This window comes from Henningerozyma blattae, chromosome 9 (genome assembly GCF_000315915.1).
Source record: "Henningerozyma blattae CBS 6284 chromosome 9, complete genome".
NCBI lineage: Eukaryota > Fungi > Ascomycota > Saccharomycetes > Saccharomycetales > Saccharomycetaceae > Henningerozyma > Henningerozyma blattae.
This window is the reverse complement of record NC_020193.1, coordinates 31,560-51,884: the sequence shown is the minus strand read 5'-3', so window position 1 is coordinate 51,884 and position 20,325 is coordinate 31,560. Positions and strand designations below refer to the sequence as shown.

The window sequence follows — 20,325 nt, the reverse complement described above, 5'->3', positions numbered from 1 at the left end:
TCTTGTAAGATAAAAAAAAGCATATGCAATTGCCATAGCATGGCAAAAGCAAGACCGATTGGAAAAGTGCGGGTGTATATAAATGGTTGCCAACACAATTGCACGATTGCCAAAGGTAAGTGCCAATGTAAATGCCAACGCCAACGATGAGAGTGGAATATCATTGTAAAAGAGACGAATGCATGAATAACGAAGTGTTTGTGGAGGGCGACATGGATATAAATATAGATAAATTGCAGATATGTAGGTTGCGTAACAACAGTCTTTATGACGATTGCTGTAATTATACCGGGTCATGGTACGCGGCTAACACAGAGACGATCGTGGTGCGCCAGGCGAGTTGGCAGCCAAAGAAAAAAACCATCCTGGTGGCGAAGTTTGCTGATGTGGATGGGAATTACCCCAGAGAATACAGGCGGAGGAAAGACGAAGGCGAGATCGTTGGCGCGGTTTGGAAAGACATTGCGATGAAAGAAAGAGCCTCGAAGGTGATGATCAAGAGTTTCCCCATCGAGCTGTGCTACAAGCTACATGGTGTCAATATGCTGTTTGTAGGCCGGTTTTCCAAAGCCAAGGTGGTGGCGCTACAGAAATATTTCAAGAATCTCCAAGAATACTTGATCTATCACGGTGGGTATGGCAATCGGAATGAGATAATCGAAGCACTTTGCCGCAAGCCGGTGGACTTTTTCTTGTGCGAGCGTACGACTGCGACAACGTACAACTATTCCTTTAGATTCAACCGTCCGATGGTGAATGCCAAGACCTTTGAGAAATATAGGAAACAGTTTGTGGACGGGGTGAAGAGCGAAGCACGAACGAGGGTTCATCATCCCTCTGTATTTAAGTTTCATATAAACACCCTTGTTTAGTCGATACTGCATTGTATAGTCTGGCTGATAAGGCAAGATGCAAGAGGATAGGGAAACAAAGGTGGCAAAATAGCCGATGCAATATGCCATACGCCAGCGCACAGGCGTGGCCAGATCCGATGCCTTCACGCCTCACGCCTCACGCTTCACGCTTCACGCTTCAAGCTTTAAGCTCACCAAGCCCACCAAGCCCACCAAGCCCAACCGAGTTTGGCCAGTGGAGCCTGCTGAAGCACCTCGTCTCAACCCGGCCCGGATCCGGCAATGTGCCGAGACCAGCAAACAGCCGAGAGACCCAGAGACCACACAAAAAGACCACACGGCTCTGGCCCACCAGCCGTGCCGACACGGCTGGCCGGCTGCTCTCCGCACGGGGCACAGACCCGCCCGCACCGCCGATCCCAGCGTGGCCCCAGCGTGGCCCCAGCACGGCCCGGGCAGCCGCAGAATTTCCGCGCATATCGGAATGGCTGATTTTTTGCCTGTGTCAGTATGTGCTGCTGCCTGGGAGTTTCTGCCTGGGGACATCATACACAGCGCCCTGCCTGCACTTGCTGCCCGGAGTCCCTGCCTAGGCTGGCGTGCGAGTGCAGGCCTAGTCCACTGCCCCTGGAGATCGCCCCTGCCCCCTCGCCCCTGCAGATTTCGCCGCATCGCCCCGAGATTCTGCATACAAAAGCCGCCCACTCTGCGCCGCCGCCAGCCTGCACCACGCCCCACTGGCCTCTGCCCAACGTCCATCTGCCGTCTACCACCATCCCTTGCCATGCTGACCTTCCACAGCCCGCAGAACAAGCCCACCACAGCCCTCGACCATGCTGCCGTCAGCTCACTGTACTATGCGGCCTTGGCCGACTCGCCTGCACGTGAGAGCGCCGACCCTGCTGCAAACCCAAACGCCAGCAGCAGCACTGCAAACCCCTCCACGTTCATTAAACAAGAACCGCTCTACCCTTCCCATCTCCACCGACCTTTCCACTCTGCCTGCCCAGCTGCCCAATCCCAGCGCCTCTGCTCCCTCCTACAGCAACAGCCCTCGCAGCACTGCGCCTCGCGACCCGGACGATCCATTGGGCTGTGATATTTTTTCCACCGAGAATCCCAGTAGCCATACTCGTAACAGTTCCATCTATGCTCTGTCTGCCGACTCGGAATGGCAAAACCCAGGCTCGTTTAGCACCAACACGTTTGGCGGCACCAGCCAGGGAAACCCACCGTCGCCCTTTTCGCGTCCTCCCATGAAGTCGAACTCCTTCTCCATGGGCTCCGAGAACTTGCTCTTTATGGCCGGCATCAGCCCCACCACCGAAAGACCTCCACAGCAGCAGCAGCAGCAGCAGCCACAATCTCTGGGCGGGCCTCTGGGCGGCAACGTCTCCGCGTCGGTCTTTCAAGATATTCCCGCGCAATTACAACTGCAGCCCCAGCTGCCAAACAACGATCCTAGAAGGTGTTCTGTGTTCAGCGATACCGCCCTGGGGGGTTCCCATGCCAACGGTGGAAGAAAGTATTCTCTCCACCAGGAAAATAGAGTCCACAAGAAATCTCTGTCGCATTCCTACGAGCCTCCTGTGCCCGTGCCCTTGCCCCTACAGGACCCTTGCAGCTCCGAGGTGAAAGATACAGAGAGTGTGGAGGAAAAGATCAAAGCCAAGAAAAAGGCCCAGAACAGAGCCGCGCAGAAGGCGTTCCGTGAAAGGAAAGAGGCCAAGCTAAAGGAGCTGGAGAAGAAACTGGAACAGAGCGAAAGGGACAAAGAGGCGCTGGAGCGGAAGATCGAGGAACTTAGACGGCTGAACATGGAGATCAACGCGGAGAATAGACTCCTGCTGAAGAAAAACGACAGTATCTACCACCATCAGCCGTACTTACATCACAACTCGTACCCGGCGTTTATCAATCCCTTTGACAATATGAAACCCATGCAGAATCACATACAAACCCCGATGCAAGCCCAAATGCAATCTCCCGTGCAACCTACTACGCCGGCCCCGGCCCAGGCCCAGGCCCAGGCCCAGGCACCAGCACCCCCTCAGATGTCAATCCCCATTAATAGAAACGGCGCCACCGTCGCAGAAAATATAATGCTCCCCATCCAAGCCGTATGGGATTACCTCCACAAGAAACTGTCGGAAAATAAAAACTTGAAATTAGACAACACCAAGTCAAACGTATTGAACGTTTACGAAACAAGAAACACAATCATCATGGACGTCATGCGAAGACTCAAGGAATGGGACAACAACAACCCGCACCAAAACTCCTTCAACTACGTCTATCCGAAAACTGTCATTGACGAATATTTAAAACAATCAATAGATTCCATCAAATTCTAACACCCTGCACTGCGCACCACACAACACACTTACAACTTTGCATTCTCATATATTCCCACCCCCCCCCGTATTTAGTTTTTTTTATTATCCATATATAAACACACCCACACACATACGCGTATTTATTTATTTATTGATATATTGCACAACAAGACCCTTTCTTTACCTTTTACTATCTAGGAAACCGTTTTCCGCGTTGCCGCCACTTTTTTTTGCACCGCTTCTCAAACGTTACTCACCGATTTCTCGCCCCGCACCGCTCGCCCAAATTATTTTAACTATGGAAAATGTAAATACCACCGTGTTTGAAACAATAAACAAAAATATTTTTTCTTTTTCATGTCTTGAAACGGTATTTTAATTGACCCTCCCCTCAACTTGGCAAAGCCCCGTAATGCAGCATCACAATGATAGATCTATTACAAGATGTTTTCCCTGATAAACCGCTACAAACACTGCAGCAGGCCCTCGACGACGCCAACGGAGACACCCAACTGGCATCTGCCATTCTTTTAAATGATACAAATCCCACCACAACGCTAACCGACCGTGAGCTTCTCACAAGCATATTCCCCGACACCCCACACGAGACCCTGGCAAGCCTGTACAACCCAAGTTTCACTTTGGATGAAAACGTCTCAAATATATTGCAGAGCGAAAACTCCTCCTCCCCTTCCGTTTGGCAAAACACAAGAAATAACATCAACCAAGTTGTTCAATATACAGGCGTGAAAGATCATTTCGCAAGAAAATATCTCCACCAAAACGGTTTGAATGCCGTGTTGGCTATAATTTCAATCATCAATTCGTTCGATTATAATTATCTCCAAACCAAAATTGCCTCTCAGCATCCGGGTGTAACCAAAAGCAAGTCCGAATCTTCCATATACAACAAACCAAACACATCCCATATACGAGGAAGAGTTCAAACTTCAAATGGGTTTGCCTATTTAAATAAAAAAACTAATACCACCACCACCCCCCGTCAAGACAAAAGAACAACAGAAGTGAAAAATATTCTTAATCATCCTTATGTCTTCAATCCATTGGAGTATTCGAAATTATTGGATATCATTCAAGGTGATCATAATTTACGTTCCGTTAGTCCTGTTTTTTTGAAGAATTCCTTTGTATTTTTCTGTGGAGATATAGATAAAGTATTAATGGTGTGTCTTCTTGTCGTTGAAAATAATAATGAATTACAAACATACCCTTCGAAAGAAGTTGGCCCATTTGAAAAACAATTGCATCCAATTGATAATTCTCGTAAAAAATTATATCTATCACATATCGTTACAACAAACGCTAAAATCAAATCTTCACCAACACGTTATAAATCTCCTGCTTCAACACTGTCGTCGCCTACTACATCAAATACAGACATTAGCAATGATTTATTTGATAACGGGAAAATCGATTTCCATGGGTTTTTACCAAATCAAGTCAAAAATATTTTACAATCATCTTTACCAAAATGGTGGGATGAAGAAATGTTAGAGAGAGAATTACATTCAGATAAATCGGGCTCATTAGTAAAATATGTCTCTCCAATTACAATTATAACAGGAAGAGGTCTTCATAGTGTGGGTGGCATTTCAAAAGTTAGGATTCAAGTCCAAAAATTTTTAGAACAAAACCATTACGTTTATGAGGAACAACCTTCTTTATTTATTGTTCAAGGTAAAAAAATTCAAAGATAAATCACTCTCAAGAGAGTTTGTAATATACGTAAATAAAATAGATATTATATATACATCTCTATATAAATCTAAGGACCAATAACCAATTATAAAAAAAAAAAATACATAAAAAACAAAAAACAAAAAAAAAACTACTTTATTGATGTTAACGGGGGTTTAATCATCTTCATTAACCTCATCGTCATCTTCTTCATTAATACCTTCTGCAATTTTTTTCATTCTTGCTACTTTAACTAATGGGGCCAAAGATATATTTTCGGATGCTACTTCAGTTATAAGTTCTGTTTCTAATAATTCCGTAGCCGTAGCTCTAACTTCAGGATCAACTTTCAAACAAGCATCTAAGAAGTTGTGTAATATAGAACTTAGTTTTTCAGGTTCCTTTAATTCAGGTGTACCGTTGGTGGCAATTAAATATAATGCTCTTAATGGAGTTTCATTTAAATATGGAGGTTCACCTTCAATCATTTCAATAATCATTATACCAAGTGACCAAATATCAACTTTTGGACCATATTCTTTCCTCGAAACAACTTCTGGTGCCATCCAATATGGTGTACCAACCATTGTTGTTCTCTTTAAATGAACTTCATTGATTTGTGCACAGAATCCAAAATCAGTTAATTTAATATCACCTTGCATAGATAATAAAATATTATCTGATTTAATATCTCTATGAATCACACCTTTAGAATGCAAAAATTTTAACCCATTTAAAGTTTCTCGACAAACTGCACCAATTTGACCTTCAGTTAAAATACAATGAGTAACAACATCTGTTAAAGAACCACCTTCCATGTATTCCATAACAACCCATAAATCACCTTTTAATAAATAAGAATCAATAAAATTAACTATATTTTTATGTTTACTTTCTTTCATAACAATAATTTCATTAATAATTAATTCTGTTTTAGGTTGCTTTTCTAAATTCATCTGTTTAACTGCAACTGATGCATTAGTACCCACTTCATATGCAGTGTAAACACCACCAGATGCACCTTGACCAATTTTCACTAAATTTCTATAAACTTTACTTGGATCTCCACTGGAACATATTTCATGTAATTTAGCATATAATTGTTTCATTTTCTTTTCTCTTTCTTCTCTTTTTCGTTCTGGAGAAATGGTCTTGGGCTTTCTTATTATATCTTCATTAGAGATAGCATGAGTCTTTGGAATTGGTGGAATGTTTTGTACTGGTACAGTTTTTTCATCTGATATCTCCACTTTTGAAACTTCTATTGGTATTGTAGTATTTTTTTCATCTACTCTTGGAGGTGCTAGTGTTACATTTTCAACTTTCGCATCAGATATCAAATTATCTTCATTTTCTTCAGATTTCCTTTCAGTAGGTAAAGGAGGTAATGGTTGTTCTTCCTTTTTTATAGTAGCAGCTCTTGAAATAGTTGATGCTCTAGGCATTGGAGATGTATTTTTAATAACCATTGATATGGGAGAAGATTGTGACGAACCTTTTGAATGAGAAGATATATTATTATTACTACTATTATTTGAGGCTAATGGGTGTCTAGGTATCTTATTAGCAGAAGAGGATTGAGTAGGAGGTTTTGGTGCTGGTCTTGTTGGAATATATTTTTCAGCAGAAGTATGACTGGAAACATCACTTGAAGAAATTGTTATATTTCCAATTGGAGAATTTCTACCACTGAAACTTGGAGTTACATTTCTCATACTATGGCTTTGAGGGGTTTGCTGACCCATACTAAATGAAGGAGAATCATTATAATTTTCAAATTTGTTATTGTTTGAAGTTGACGGAGTTCTAAACGATTGAGTGGAAGGTATAGTTGATATTGAATTATTAACATTAAAAGTCTTGAAAACTTTATCCTCTCCGCTTGTTTCAGTGGCTTCTTGATAGAATTTAACAATATCCATAACTGCTTGCATATTCTCCTTTTGTTCTTTCCTTGTAATACCACTTGATGTTAATAATTTTTCCCATTCATCTGGTAGACCTGTATACTCACCAGTGTTTCTATCAATACCAACATGATGAATATGCTTTGCATTATATGGAGTTGAAATTTTAATTGAAGTTTTTGAATAACTACTAGGACTATTTCTATTACTATTATTGCTGTGATTACTACTTCTATTACTATTACCACTTATACTATTCGAACTATTATTACTAGAATTATTTTTATAATTTAAATAATTAGTAGGCTGTTTTTTCTTTTCAGGTTGTGGATTTCTTTTCATATTTTGAACAAATGAAGAAAACACACCTTTCATTCTATTACCTCCACTTTTCCTTTTAACATTACCATTATTACTACCATTAGTAGATGGTGATGAAGAAGTTGAAGAAGATGATGATGAAGATATATTATAGCTTGGAGAGGAATTTGATCTTGGCACGTGTGGAGGTTTTGGGCTATTTGATTTTGGCATTTTTTTTAAAGTATTTGTACTTGATATACTATTTTTCATACCAGACATTGACGGACTCACATTATATCTAATATTATTTGTAGATGATGTTGTAGTGGATCCCATATCGTTATTATTACTATTACTATTAGACGCGGAAGTTATATTAATTTGTAATTTGGGACTTTGATGTAGTGTAGGAGTGGAAATTTTCAAATTATTATTACTATTATTTCTTGAAAAAGAGTTTGACATAGATCTAGAAGGAGAATTATTAACATTTCTTGAAGTTCCACTTCCGGTACTGCAATTATTATTGTTATTATTAAAATTATTATTTTTAGAAAATGAATTAGACGCAGACCTCGAAGGAGAGCCTGATATGGAAACTGGGCCCGAAATTGATAACGAAGATCTGGTATGTCTGTTGAAATTAGTTTCAATCTTGACATTTGAAATAGATGAAGACATAGAGCTATGTTTTGAATGAGAAAATCTATTGTTATTGCTACTAGAATTATTTGTATTGGTTATGTTTAATTTTTCTTTAATTAATGACATAGAAGAACTACGACTATGTAATTTTGTAGCATTATTATTATTATTTGTACTATTACTACTAGGATTTGTGGTGCTATGGTCTACAGGAGTTGAAGATCTGAAATTATTCATATTTGTATTATCTTGATAATATGAAGAAGATAGCCCCATGGAATTATTACCATTACCAGAATTATCAGTACTGATATTATTTAACATAGAAAGCTCATTATCGAAATCATCTGCTAACTCCTCATCATCATAATCTAGAGTGGTATTAAAAGAATTCGAAATATTATTACTATTATTTGGAGTTTTAACATCAATATATTTCTTTTTCACGTTAGCATATGAGGAATCAGCTTGAATGTTATTACTTGTAATAGTATTATCAATAGATGTGGTATGAGAATGATTAATCTTTATCGTTTTATTTTCCTTTGAATGGGTATGATGATGGTATTCGTCATCAGTATCTGTATTAGCAGAGGAAGATGATGCTGAAAGAGAAGCAGATGATGAAGGAGACGGTGGCACCGAAGAGCTCTCATTCACCATAGATGTAGATGATATTCTAGTAAATTGGATTGGGTCATCCAAGTAAATCCCATTATTATTATTTATTATTGAATTGGATATTGAATTTGTATTTGAAAGTGTACTTGAAATTATTGGATGAGTTGTATTTGCAGAGGCTCCAGTAATTACAATTTTCTTCTGTTGGTGATTATTCAACAAGTCTGTATCTGTATCAGTGTTTAAATCCGTGTTTGTGGTGGAATTAGAATTTAAATGCAAATCAATATTCAACGACAGATCCTCTACCGAATGTTTTGGATCCATCGATTTATAGTCACTTAGATCTGTATTCAGCATGGTAGCTTGTGTATCCGGAAGTGTGTTTGTATCTTCTCTAGTATTAGTTATATTAGTTTCTTTCAACCCATTTACATTTAAACTGGCTGTAGCTCTAGGTAAATCAAACGAAAGATTAATATTTTGGTCACCAGGGCTAGTTCCACCCGAATAATCTGCCGGATCTTGATTATAGTGTCTAATGGCATCCATTTCATTTTGGATATCTAGCTCTTCTCTGGGATCACCACCAAGAAGGCCTAGTACTTTATCATAACCGTCATCAGTACCGTTATGCTGCGGATCACTCATCTTTGTTAAGTATGTTGTTTAGTGGTATAATGTAGTTGCAATTATTTATTTAATCAAAGTAAGTAATTACTAAACCAATTGAAACAAAAAAAAAATTAATAAATAAAGAATAGTAGAGTCAATTTGCAAATCTTTATTTTTTTTCCCCCTTTGTTTGTCCTTTAGTTGTCCTTCTCTTGAATATGTCTACAGAAGTACCAATCGATATCTAGCCTCGCCCAGGTATATATACGTGTGTGTCTTTGTGACTGATGGATAAGTTGCCTCTTTAGTTGTATGTTTCTTCGAGGTCGTAAATTCTTTCTCCTTTCACGGCTCAATCTTGTCTAATATGGGTTTGATGTGATGTAGTATATTATGTTGTCCTTTCTCTTAACTTTAGCAGTCGGGCTAATCTGTAGTTGTGATCGTGTTACGATTGCTTGTTGTCTAGCTCAACTCCTGTTCCAGTGACCTGTTCTTGGCTATAGGCTGTGTGTCTCTCTCTGGTTGCAGATCCATGCTCTCTGGAGCCTTTAAACGTGGAGTGAGTGGAGAGTGTGGTACCAGACACGTAAATTGGCAATGTAGTAATTTGCAGACCGCTGCTCGCCGTTTCTTGTTGCGGAATGCGCGGAACTGGAAACGGTAATTTTCTGTGAACTATCTGGAGCGGCGGGGTTACCCGCGAGTTTTAAAGCCAATATCACGTGTTGCCGTGCGCCGTGATGGTGATCGCACCAGGGATCTACGTGATTTACATGTGGTCTTATTGACGGTAAGTGTTCAGTAGGACTGTACAATTAGAGCAGGCTATATAGGCTATATATATATAATGGGCAGTTCATGATAACAAGAAGGCACCGGAGCCCTCGTCGATGGCTTGCAGGATGCGTGAGCGCATCACATCAAAGGTGCTATACTTAGGTAATTTCAGATAGTTCCTACATGTCATGACACTGGGCAGGCATTGATCGGGTTTCAATCCATCCTCTGCATGTTTCAAAACCACAGTGAGTCGTGGGTTTAGACTTTTAAAGCCTCCAATCGGAAGTTTAGGAGCGCCAGTCAGAAACTGGACGAATTTTCTTCTTTGTGTTTCATCTAAATTGCACATGACCTTAATCAAGTCATGAATTGTAGGGGAATCCAGTGTATATCCGTGTTCAGCATTAATATATGTGAACAATGTCTTTTCATTCCAATCTTCTTCAAAACATCCGAAAATATTGGTCAATTCATATGATGTCAGCATCTGAAGACTAGAAAATTGGAAAACTTCAGAAAACCCCTCAATAAAAGATTCAACTTGTTTCGATATACCAGAACCGATCATTTGGCCAAGAAGTAGATCAATATATTGCTTAACGTTGGTACTGTCCACATAGACTTCATTACCGTTTGGAATCAATTCTAAATCACTACCTGGAAAGACGAAAGTTAATGTCAGTTCTTTCAACAATAAGTCATTTTCAGAATTTGTTTCTAAATATTTTAACGTTTTAAAGACTTGGTTATCAATAAGTTCGACTAATTGAAATCTTGTCTTATTATCTGAATCATTGGGATCTTGATAGTTTTTGCTATATTTCTGACAGATTTCGAAGAAAGCCGGGTTAAAACGAAAATCTAAAATTCGATTATCTATCATAGAACGAGCAATGAATATACCAAGGTATTTAAACAATTCAATTACCCGTTCAACGTTCATATTCTTCGGATTCAAGGGCTTGGGGAACAAGGAGTCTATTATATATGGACTTTCAAATTCATCTTCTTTTCCAGAATTTTGATCTCTCCACATGTTCAATGATTTCTTAGCAAACTCTCTTGATACATTAGCATAAAACTCCAATGTAGGTCCAGTACCTGTACCTACTTCATTTTGATATTCCATTTCTAATATACTTGTGGAAGAACCATATTTATTTAATATTTTCAAAGCACTCAAAAATAACGTTTTTCTTGATAAACGTAATTTATGCCTTGCCAATCTTCCTAGTCGTTGCAATTGTTCATTAGCATGTATGTTATTGATATTGTTCGAGTTATTACTATTAGAAACCATATTCCCATTCCCATTCTCATCTTCATTATTCCCAGTACTTCCATTTCCATTATTTAATAGCATTTTATTTTTATTTAGCCACGATTGAATTAATCTACCATATCCAAATGATGTATATTGTAATAGTATATATCTGATTTCAAATGGAAATAAGAATGGATAATTCATGGTTAAATATAATAACCAATTAGGTAATATACCACTTGCAATAATCAATGGTTCTTCTAATTGTCTTGACAATTTAGCACTTAATTTAGAATTAATGAATAATTCGTTGGCTAATACTTTGGTAGTATCATTCCATGTGGAAATTAAGTTCAGTAACTTTAATATAGATCTGATAGATGGATTTATTTTATTCATAATAGTGATATCAATATTCTTTAATGAATACATAGAACTTAATTGTGTCTGATGCGATGATAAAGGTGTTCCAATAGTTGTCGAAGCTAAAGTTGTAGTTGTAGTGGATGTTGAAGTAGAAAAGGAACTTGCAGAACTATCATTTGCAAATTGATCATTTTTCTTGGTTCTTCTATACTGGATGGTAGGTATTTCATTCCATAAGTTAGATATATCCTTGGGATGAATGCTATTATTGCTATTATTAGAAGCTAAGTCTAGATTAGAGGTTCTATTTTCATTGTCAATGTATTGTTTATAACATGCACCAAATACTGTATCATTTAAACTAATCTTTGTGTCATTGATACTAAATTCAAAGGGATTCTCAGTAGGATGTTCATTACTAGAATCATCATGATCATGATCATGATCTTCTTCTTCTTCTTCATAGTTAAATGGATGGGAAGAATTCGTAGAAAATGTATCTAAGAATCTTGATAGCATGATTTGGTGTTTTAAAAAATCACTTAATGATTTTATTGATGAGATGCAATGTATTGAAACAACAAATGATTTCAAATTAGAATTCTTTATGTTTTCAGAGCTACCATTATATTCCAAACGAACTTTCATCTGCTTTCCTAGAGAAGATACTCCTGTACTACTTTTATCTTCGGTATGATCAATATTCCCATTGATACTATTTATAAAACTTGAGGTGGACCGTGTTCTTGTACTATCACTGTTACCACCAGCAATACTTGTAGATGAAAGAGAATGATTACTACTCGTATCATTTGGAATACCACATGTTATGATATTAAACTGTTCAATTCTAGATAATGAATTTTGTAATAACTCTATTAATTTCTTTAAATCATTTTCCACATGATTATCAATTCCATCATTATTTTGAAACACATTTAAAAATGTTGTATGTACCATTGCATAATTAGAGTATTTCTCAAATATGTCAACAATAATATTGACTAAATTTGTAGAAATTAACTCGAAACTGGAAATTTTAAAATTCTTGTTAAACATCGATATTTTTAAGTTTGTCCAAATATTAGACCAAAATTCAATATTAAAATCATTTTTTAATGCGTCGTTATAATTCAATACATGTTTTGTCAGGTATTCAATATTCGAATGCAGGTTTTCAATATCTTTTAAAATTTGAGAATTAGAATTAGAAAAATTATTGTTAATATCATTTTTATCACCTTTTTTAAATATCTTTGTTAATCGTGCCAATATTATATTAATCATTTCATCTATTTCTTTATTAGAAAAAGTTTTAAACAGTTTAAAAACAATCAAACGTGGTTCAATATGAGTCGGAATATCTAAATCATCAGTCGGGTCAAATTCTTCATCATCAATGTCCTCATCTTCATATTCCGATATTTCGTTTATATTTGAACTTCGTTCCATGTTAGTATCAGATTCATCATCCATTTTTTCACTATCATTCATGGAGCCTGCATTAAAATTATTAGTTTCATCATTATCATCATCAATCTGAAGTTCACTATCAAGTATAGTACCATTAATTTTCCCAAGCGATTTTTCAAAAGTAGCAGAAAGAGAATTTAAGATTTCTAATACCCCCTCCCTTTTTAAAGAGAATAAAAATTCATTTGGATATTTATCTAATAACCAGTCTAATAAAATCAAAATAAATAATAAATTTTTTGATTGAATGCAATTGATATTTAATTCTATAGTATTTGTATCCAACGTGTTTGAAGTGTAAGTTGACAAAGCTGTACTGATAACATTTAAGTAATAGTTCTTGAGAGTAGAGATATCAAATTTTTTTGGTAAATTTGGAATTATTCTTGTTAAAGAAGTCAATGTAAACTTACGTATATCATAATCAATTGAGTTTAAATAAATTTCTGTTAGAATTGGTATCATATCATTATAAAATTTTAAATTATTGAATTGGAATGAATTTTTCTTATGCAAAGTTATTGAGAATTTTTTATTTAAAATGGATTTTGATTTTGAATTAGAATTAAAGTTATCCGTTGATGGTAATAGCATCATAACTAATCTTGAAATATTTTTTAATAAAATCTTTGGGACAAACATTAAGGTCTCATGTAACTTTGAATGTTTAGACTTTGAATAATTAGTTAAACATTTAATAATTAAATTTGGTAAATCTATCAAGTCAATTAATGATTTCGATAATTCGATATTATACTCAATTAAACTTGAAATGATGCTAAGAGTTTTCAATTTGATTGATAGATTAATATCATTTAGTGAGATTAAATTAATTAACTTCTTAATTGTATCAACATTTAATAATAATAAATTATCATTATTTGGAGCATCGGACTCTCCTTTACTTAAAGATGACAATAAGTTTCGATTGCAAACCCCATAAAAGGATAAAATTAGTCTATTCAAAACAAAGTCATCAGAATTATTTAAGAAAATAGGTTGAATAATATTAATTAGATGTTTGATGTTATTGACTAGTGGGCTCTGATGATTAAAATTGTTAATATTGGAAGAAGCTGACAATGAATTTGACACAATTGAAATAGCCTTTCTTTGAGAGTGGATAGTGAAAAAATCAATGAACGAAAGGCAAGAATATAATTCAGGTAATTTTAATAACTCCAAGGGAGTTACTCTTGAAATTAATTCCAATAATTCCAATACTTGTTCGGCCAAATCAATATAATTAATTGAGTTCAGCTTTGACAGTAAAATTGGACAAAGGTTCGTATGCTTTTTTATTGTAACAGAAATTATCTCTGGAGTAACTTCAAATAAATTATAGATACACCTACATGCCATTAATTGCAACTCCATGTGATCCATGAGAACTGGAGAGTCTAGAATGGATATAATATTGTTAATTAGAGCATTTAAATTAAATAATCGGTCAATCAAATAATTGTTTGTCAATAATAAATTTTCAGCTAAGTCTCTCAATGATTCCATAGCAATGTAGGGATCAAAATTAGGATTAGTAAGTGCCAAATTATCAATCAATTTATTAAATCTTGAATTGCCACCAAAGCTATTACCGGCACGCACTCCACCAATACCACCAAACGGATTACCATTTGACGAAGTGAACATGGATAATATATCCGGCAAAGTTCTATTGCCACCTAATGGCACACCATTAGTATCATTATTAGTAATAGTCGGATTAGAGCCTACATCACCGTGCCCTGCAGAATTTGCAAAAGAATTTAACAGATCATGTAACAATATAGAATTAGAGTTGATTTCGCCACCCATATCTTCATCCTCGTCTTCATCATGGATTCCATCATCATCATCATCATCATCATCATCATCATCATCATGCTGTTCTATCAGCCTCATCTAAATCACTGTCATGTAAATGTTGATCTTCGCTGTCATAATCAATGGAGGAATTGGTCATTGAATCATTATCTTCATGGTCATGGCGATCATCATGAAAATTAGATGAAGATTGCATGGCTTGCAGTACCGTTACTTTCTAATTAAGTTTTCGATTGGATTATTAAATTAACACAATGCCTTCCGCAAAGTGCTGCTACCAGATAGAACCAGTGCAGTATGTATATATCTGTATATATATCTTGATTGTAAACAGTGGACTTGTGATCTGTCTATAAAGTATTTCACTCGCACTGATAACCCCAATACCCTCCTGTTTGTCTGTAGGAAAGTTCCACTTTTTTTTCTATATATCTTCTCTGTATATCCAGTAATTATCAATGCCATCCAGGCGGCCTGTCTTAAATATGCAAAACGGCTTTTCGGATTGTGCCAGCTCCGATGGCTGTGCCATTAATTCCCGAGTTTAAGACACTTCAACATGTGAATAATTATATATATATATATATATGCAGAGATATTGCAGCACAACGTTGAATTTAGTAAAGTGTGTTCCAGTATTCAATTAAACGAGATATAATTTTAGTATGCGCCATATTTTGGTTCTTTTCGAATGGAACCAATATGACATCTATGCCATTGGTTGCTAATTGGCTTATCGTCCCTAGTATTAGGTTGGCATATCGTAGATATTCTACTTTATTTAGAGTATTCTCATCATCTTTGTTTGTTGGTATAGTAGTTGTAAATTCCATGAGTAGGGAATCCAAGCCAAATACGATCAATGTATCATACTTCAACGCATCTTTCGAAACAGATGCCAGTTGGGTCAAATATAAAAAAATATATTGCACTTTATCTAAGAACAGTACACCAACATTGTCTGTAGATTGGACAATAGACCAGATACTTCCAAAATATATATCGCTAGGAATATTGGAATTGCTATCATTTCTGGGACTGTCTTTTTTCCTTCGATTTGAAGGAATTTCTTGTTCTATATATTCTCTTGGAGACTGCCCTGCAGTGATAATTAGAGTTTTTCCATTTTCTTTAAGAAGCGTATGTTTTATGGCTAACTCTATGGTTTGGAATCGGGTACCAATATTCATGCTACTTGAGAAGGTGCTAAGATTACCTCAAGTTTTGCTCAATATTGCCTTTCTATAGTTAAAATCTGTTTTCAAAAATGTAATCCGACTTTCAGAAAAAAGGCACTCACCTATTTCAATTTTAAAACTAACTTCATATAAAAAAAACACACACACAAGCGATTAATAAAAATAAACAAATAAGAAATAAACTTAGTACGCAGAACCCTAACAATTATGGCTGTACTGAATAGAGTAGTAGTTTCAATTCTTAAGAGACAACCACTAGTTACTTCTATTCCAAGAAGATTTAACAGTATTTCTTCCTCCTCCACAACTGCGTCAACTTCCAATACGCCAAATATCACAGAAAACTCCCCTAATGCAGCTTTTGAAAATGAGATAATTGAAAAAGATGATATGTTTGTTATTAATCAAAAGCAAGAAAATGATAAGATTAGAAGATATATTAATCGATTGAAAATGACCCCTAGTGAAGAAATTGAAAAACAGCTGGAAGGTATGCCAGATTCAATAACGAAAAATAATCCTGAACTGGATACAAAATTAAAAACTGAGCTTTTAAAATTTTTTGATGATTTTTCTAACAAAAATGATTTGTTCAGGACTATGGATGAATATGAATTATTGACCAATGACGACTCCACAACAAGAGCTCAATCAATTGATAATATGTATTCTCAAAGTTCTGTTGGAGTCAACGATACCCTAAATAATTTCCCATTTTTAGAACCTTCTCAATATGATAAGCCATATACAAAGCAAGAATTATTCTTAAGACAGTTGAAGCATTCAAGATCAACAGCTAGGCTTGGTGCAACCATTAAAAATGTTTACAATCCACGGATGAATTTAACCAATCCGATTAACATTCAAAATTTAACTATCAAAGATTTATTTAATGCTAATGTTCATTTGGGTCAATCAAAATCGATTATAAACCCATCAAATAAACGCTTCATAATGGGTACTTATATGGGCTTAAATATTATTGATTTAAATAAAACTTTGATTAGTTTAAAGAGAGCACATACAATTTTGTCAAAAATTAACTTGAAAAATGGAATTATATTATTTATTGGTACAAGGAATGATCATAAAGAAATATTGAAGAATGTTTCAAATAGATTAAAAAATGCTTATATTGTAACAAATAGATGGATACCAGGGACTTTGACAAATCCAACTGAAATTTCAAATAATTGGGAACGTATTGTTATTACTGAAAATGGTGGTAACTTAACTCAAAAGATCATAACAGATTCTGAAATTATTAAGCCTGATTTAATTGTTGTTTTAAATCCAAATGAAAACAAAATTGCACTAAGAGAAGCAATGAAATGTAGAATCCCAAGTATCGGTATAATTGATACAGATTGTGAATCAAGCTTGGTCACCTACCCAATTCCCGGTAACGATGACTCTTTTAGATCTCTTTCCATGCTAGTTGGTGTTCTCACCTCAGGATTACAGTAATCACAGTTATATTTTTATATCAGCAGACATATATCAATGTCATTTCATAAATACACATATTCGTACATAGATGCATTTTCCCAAATAAATAATCTAACTGTAAATAGTCATATATAACTAAATTAATTTTAATCATTTAAGCAAAACTAAGAAAGTAAAAATGACTTGAGTTATATAAAGTTCTGATTAATTAGATAAAAAAGAAATACTTGTACATAGAGGGAGTTGCTACAAAGGTACAAGAATATTAGATCTACATTGGATCAATTATTGCTGGATTTTTCTAAGGCCATTTTTTGCAAAATTTTATATAATTTATTATTATTGTTATGGTTTTTTAATGTTTTTGTTGTCATATAATATGATGGCGTTTAATGTTTTATTTTATTTTGTTTTTTTCGTGAGAGTTCCATTTTTAATTTTCAACCTTTAATTTTGGTTTAGAAACTGTAGCAGAAGTTGAAGATGCTTTTGAGCCTGTAGTTAGAGCAGGTGTTATATTAATAGCTGGTTTACTATCTTTACCTTTATCGTCTTCTTCCTCTTCATCTTCTTCTTCATCTTCATCTTCATCTTCATCTTCGCCACCTTCTTCATCAGATCTAGCATCCTTGACAATACCCTTATAAGTGACGTTATACACAATCTTTAGAATTAAGAAGAACCAATAAAGATTAACTAATTGTAATGCTGAAATTAAAACAAACACGATGGGTAGTGAGATCCAGCACTTATATTGTTGAGTGGCGTAATTTAAAATATAGTTTCCTTCAGTACGGAATTGAGTTAATACAGACCATAGGATTTTAATATTCACGTAATGTCTTAAATATACCCATGAACTAGCGAATACTAAAAACATAGGTACAGTCAGACTTGAGTCTAAATAGTTCAAGGTCTTTGATAAAGCTAAAAAGAAATCGGACACATCCATGGTAATATAAACTGCAAGGCCCATTTTAGTGAAGTGGAAAACGTATGAAGACCAAATTAATAGTAATGTAACAATATGGTGGAATACTAATTCTTTATGATCCTTTCTTGGTTTTTCTAACTGTAGAACTAGAACACATGCTTGTTGAGCCCAAAACGAAGCTTGGCCCAAATAAAAGATTTTGTAAAGACCTGTATTTGTAAGATCTGGATAAGTTCTATACATAGTTTTTGTTTCAAATAACCAAAGATCGGAATGATACATTATGTAAAGGCCAAAAGGGCCAGAAAACCCATAATAAATGATTGAATAGACTTGTTCCATCATTCTTTTTCTTCTATGTTCAGAAGTGATGTTCCATCTATATGTCATTGGCTTAATAATAACTTCCATTAAAAATTCTCTTAGGAAAGTGAAAAAAATCATGTAGAAAAAAATAAAAGATAAATCCTTTATACCTTTCCCATATGCATCAACGTTCGGAACTTTATAAGAGATTGCAACAAATTGATGTAATGGATTTGATTCAGTTCTGTTTCCAGAAGTAAAATACATTAAATAGACAAACACCAGTATTAATAGTGGATTTAGCCAAATATGTCTATAAGTAATTTCTTCATATGTTAAATAAACTTTTTTGATTAAATCTAAATCACCTTTAGAAGTCTCAGATAATTTTTTATTCTCTCCTTTGTAGGCAATTCTTCCTTCTTTAGTTTCATTCATAGTAGCTAATCCACGAACTGTGTCGCCTAAATCCATATTACCCAATGAAGGAGATCTAGCAGTTCTGGTGGAGATTAAATTGTTAATAGGAGGTTGAAGGTTTGATGAATTTTTAGACTTTAAACGATTGCTATTGCTTGAGGATATTGGTTTCAGAGGGGTTGGAGAATCTGTATCTTCTGTCATTATAGAGCTGATGATAAGGACTATAAGGTTTGTATTCTTTAAATATTAGGAGGAATTCTTGTCTTCGAAATAAAGTTAAAACAATGGACAAAAAAGAAAGAAAAATTCAATAGATGAATTGCATAAAAAAAAGAAAAAATATTAAATAAACAAATAATATTTAAGTGATATTGATTTGTTATTGAAAACGTGTAATATGTCAATCAGTATGTCTAGCGTTCCGTCTGTTTTATTTCTATGTTCTAGTAATGAAATATAAAGATTTCTTCTATTCGCAAGTTAAAATGGACGATATGTTTTTATTTTGTTTTCTAGTAAAATGTTTATTTTTTTCTGTTCAGCTATAATTTTAGGAAAAAAAACAATGGAAAGCAATTGAAAAGCAAAGAAGAAATTAGACAGAAATTGGCGAGTTAGAGTACAACAAAATCAGAAAGTAATAAGAGATAAAAACAAAGTAAAGAGTGCTGCTGCTATTGTTGAGTACTAGGAAAATACCAGTTAAATTGAAAGTGCTTGGTAAATAACTGCTTGTAGGTAATGCTAATCTAACTTTTGACTGCAACGCAATTCGAAAGTTTACAAAAAATATTACGAAATGTGCCAGCCCAAAAAGAACTATATATATATGTATATGTGTGTGTGTGTGTATGCATATGCATTCACAAGTATACTTACGAGCAGTTAACAGTAAAAAAAAAAAAAAAAAAAAAAAGAATAACTTGCAAAATGGATTGATGTCTGTATCTGATTGACACTTTTGGATCATTTGCTAGTTGTTCTTGTTGGTGGAAGCACGAATAACTGTGATCCAACCACACACAGAAGATAAGTAGAATAAGTAAATAGCATAATACAAGTATTTTGCGTAAGTTTTAGCGGTGTCAATAGTGCCCGTGCTGATTGGACTGTAGAATAGACAAGTTCATTGAATAGGGACTATCCCAATTTCCCAAAACATTGTACACTAACGATAATCAGTGACCTGCCACACTAACACAGTAATTGATCATTTAGCAGGAAACTCCTATTGTAATAAGACGTAAGTCGAGGTGCATATTGCATATTAAAGAGATTCCTTAGCATAGAGAAAATGACGTGAAATTCCTGAAGAAAGTAATATG

General features: G+C 35.2%; 8 protein-coding genes across 8 annotated transcripts; 4 read left to right on the top strand and 4 right to left on the bottom strand.

Moving 5' to 3' along the window:
* Nucleotides 1–146: 146 nt before the first annotated feature.
* TBLA0I00320 (uncharacterized protein) lies at nucleotides 147–872 on the top strand (the record flags this gene model as incomplete). The annotated part of the gene is made up of 1 exon (XM_004182167.1): nucleotides 147–872. The coding sequence occupies one exon, from the start codon at nucleotides 147–149 to the stop codon at nucleotides 870–872; it is 726 nt and encodes a 241-aa protein (XP_004182215.1).
* Nucleotides 873–1,687: 815 nt separating this feature from the next.
* Nucleotides 1,688–3,208, top strand: YAP3 (Yap3p; the record flags this gene model as incomplete). The annotated part of the gene is made up of 1 exon (XM_004182166.1): nucleotides 1,688–3,208. One exon carries the CDS (start codon nucleotides 1,688–1,690, stop codon nucleotides 3,206–3,208), a length of 1,521 nt encoding a protein of 506 aa, XP_004182214.1.
* A 407-nt stretch (nucleotides 3,209–3,615) lies between these two features.
* CUE2 (Cue2p) lies at nucleotides 3,616–4,908 on the top strand (the record flags this gene model as incomplete). Its single annotated transcript, XM_004182165.1, has 1 exon — nucleotides 3,616–4,908. One exon carries the CDS (start codon nucleotides 3,616–3,618, stop codon nucleotides 4,906–4,908), a length of 1,293 nt encoding a protein of 430 aa, XP_004182213.1.
* A 156-nt stretch (nucleotides 4,909–5,064) lies between these two features.
* STE20 (mitogen-activated protein kinase kinase kinase kinase STE20) lies at nucleotides 5,065–9,015 on the bottom strand (the record flags this gene model as incomplete). The annotated part of the gene is made up of 1 exon (XM_004182164.1): nucleotides 5,065–9,015. The coding sequence occupies one exon, from the start codon at nucleotides 9,013–9,015 to the stop codon at nucleotides 5,065–5,067; it is 3,951 nt and encodes a 1,316-aa protein (XP_004182212.1).
* Nucleotides 9,016–9,838: 823 nt separating this feature from the next.
* Nucleotides 9,839–14,767, bottom strand: UFD4 (putative ubiquitin-protein ligase UFD4; the record flags this gene model as incomplete). Its single annotated transcript, XM_004182163.1, has 1 exon — nucleotides 9,839–14,767. One exon carries the CDS (start codon nucleotides 14,765–14,767, stop codon nucleotides 9,839–9,841), a length of 4,929 nt encoding a protein of 1,642 aa, XP_004182211.1.
* Nucleotides 14,768–15,306: 539 nt separating this feature from the next.
* On the bottom strand, nucleotides 15,307–15,879 carry SHU1 (Shu1p; the record flags this gene model as incomplete). The annotated part of the gene is made up of 1 exon (XM_004182162.1): nucleotides 15,307–15,879. One exon carries the CDS (start codon nucleotides 15,877–15,879, stop codon nucleotides 15,307–15,309), a length of 573 nt encoding a protein of 190 aa, XP_004182210.1.
* Nucleotides 15,880–16,095: 216 nt separating this feature from the next.
* Nucleotides 16,096–17,355, top strand: MRP4 (mitochondrial 37S ribosomal protein uS2m; the record flags this gene model as incomplete). Its single annotated transcript, XM_004182161.1, has 1 exon — nucleotides 16,096–17,355. The coding sequence occupies one exon, from the start codon at nucleotides 16,096–16,098 to the stop codon at nucleotides 17,353–17,355; it is 1,260 nt and encodes a 419-aa protein (XP_004182209.1).
* A 415-nt stretch (nucleotides 17,356–17,770) lies between these two features.
* On the bottom strand, nucleotides 17,771–19,201 carry TBLA0I00240 (TLC domain-containing protein; the record flags this gene model as incomplete). The annotated part of the gene is made up of 1 exon (XM_004182160.1): nucleotides 17,771–19,201. The coding sequence occupies one exon, from the start codon at nucleotides 19,199–19,201 to the stop codon at nucleotides 17,771–17,773; it is 1,431 nt and encodes a 476-aa protein (XP_004182208.1).
* Between the last annotated feature and the right edge of the window lie 1,124 nt (nucleotides 19,202–20,325).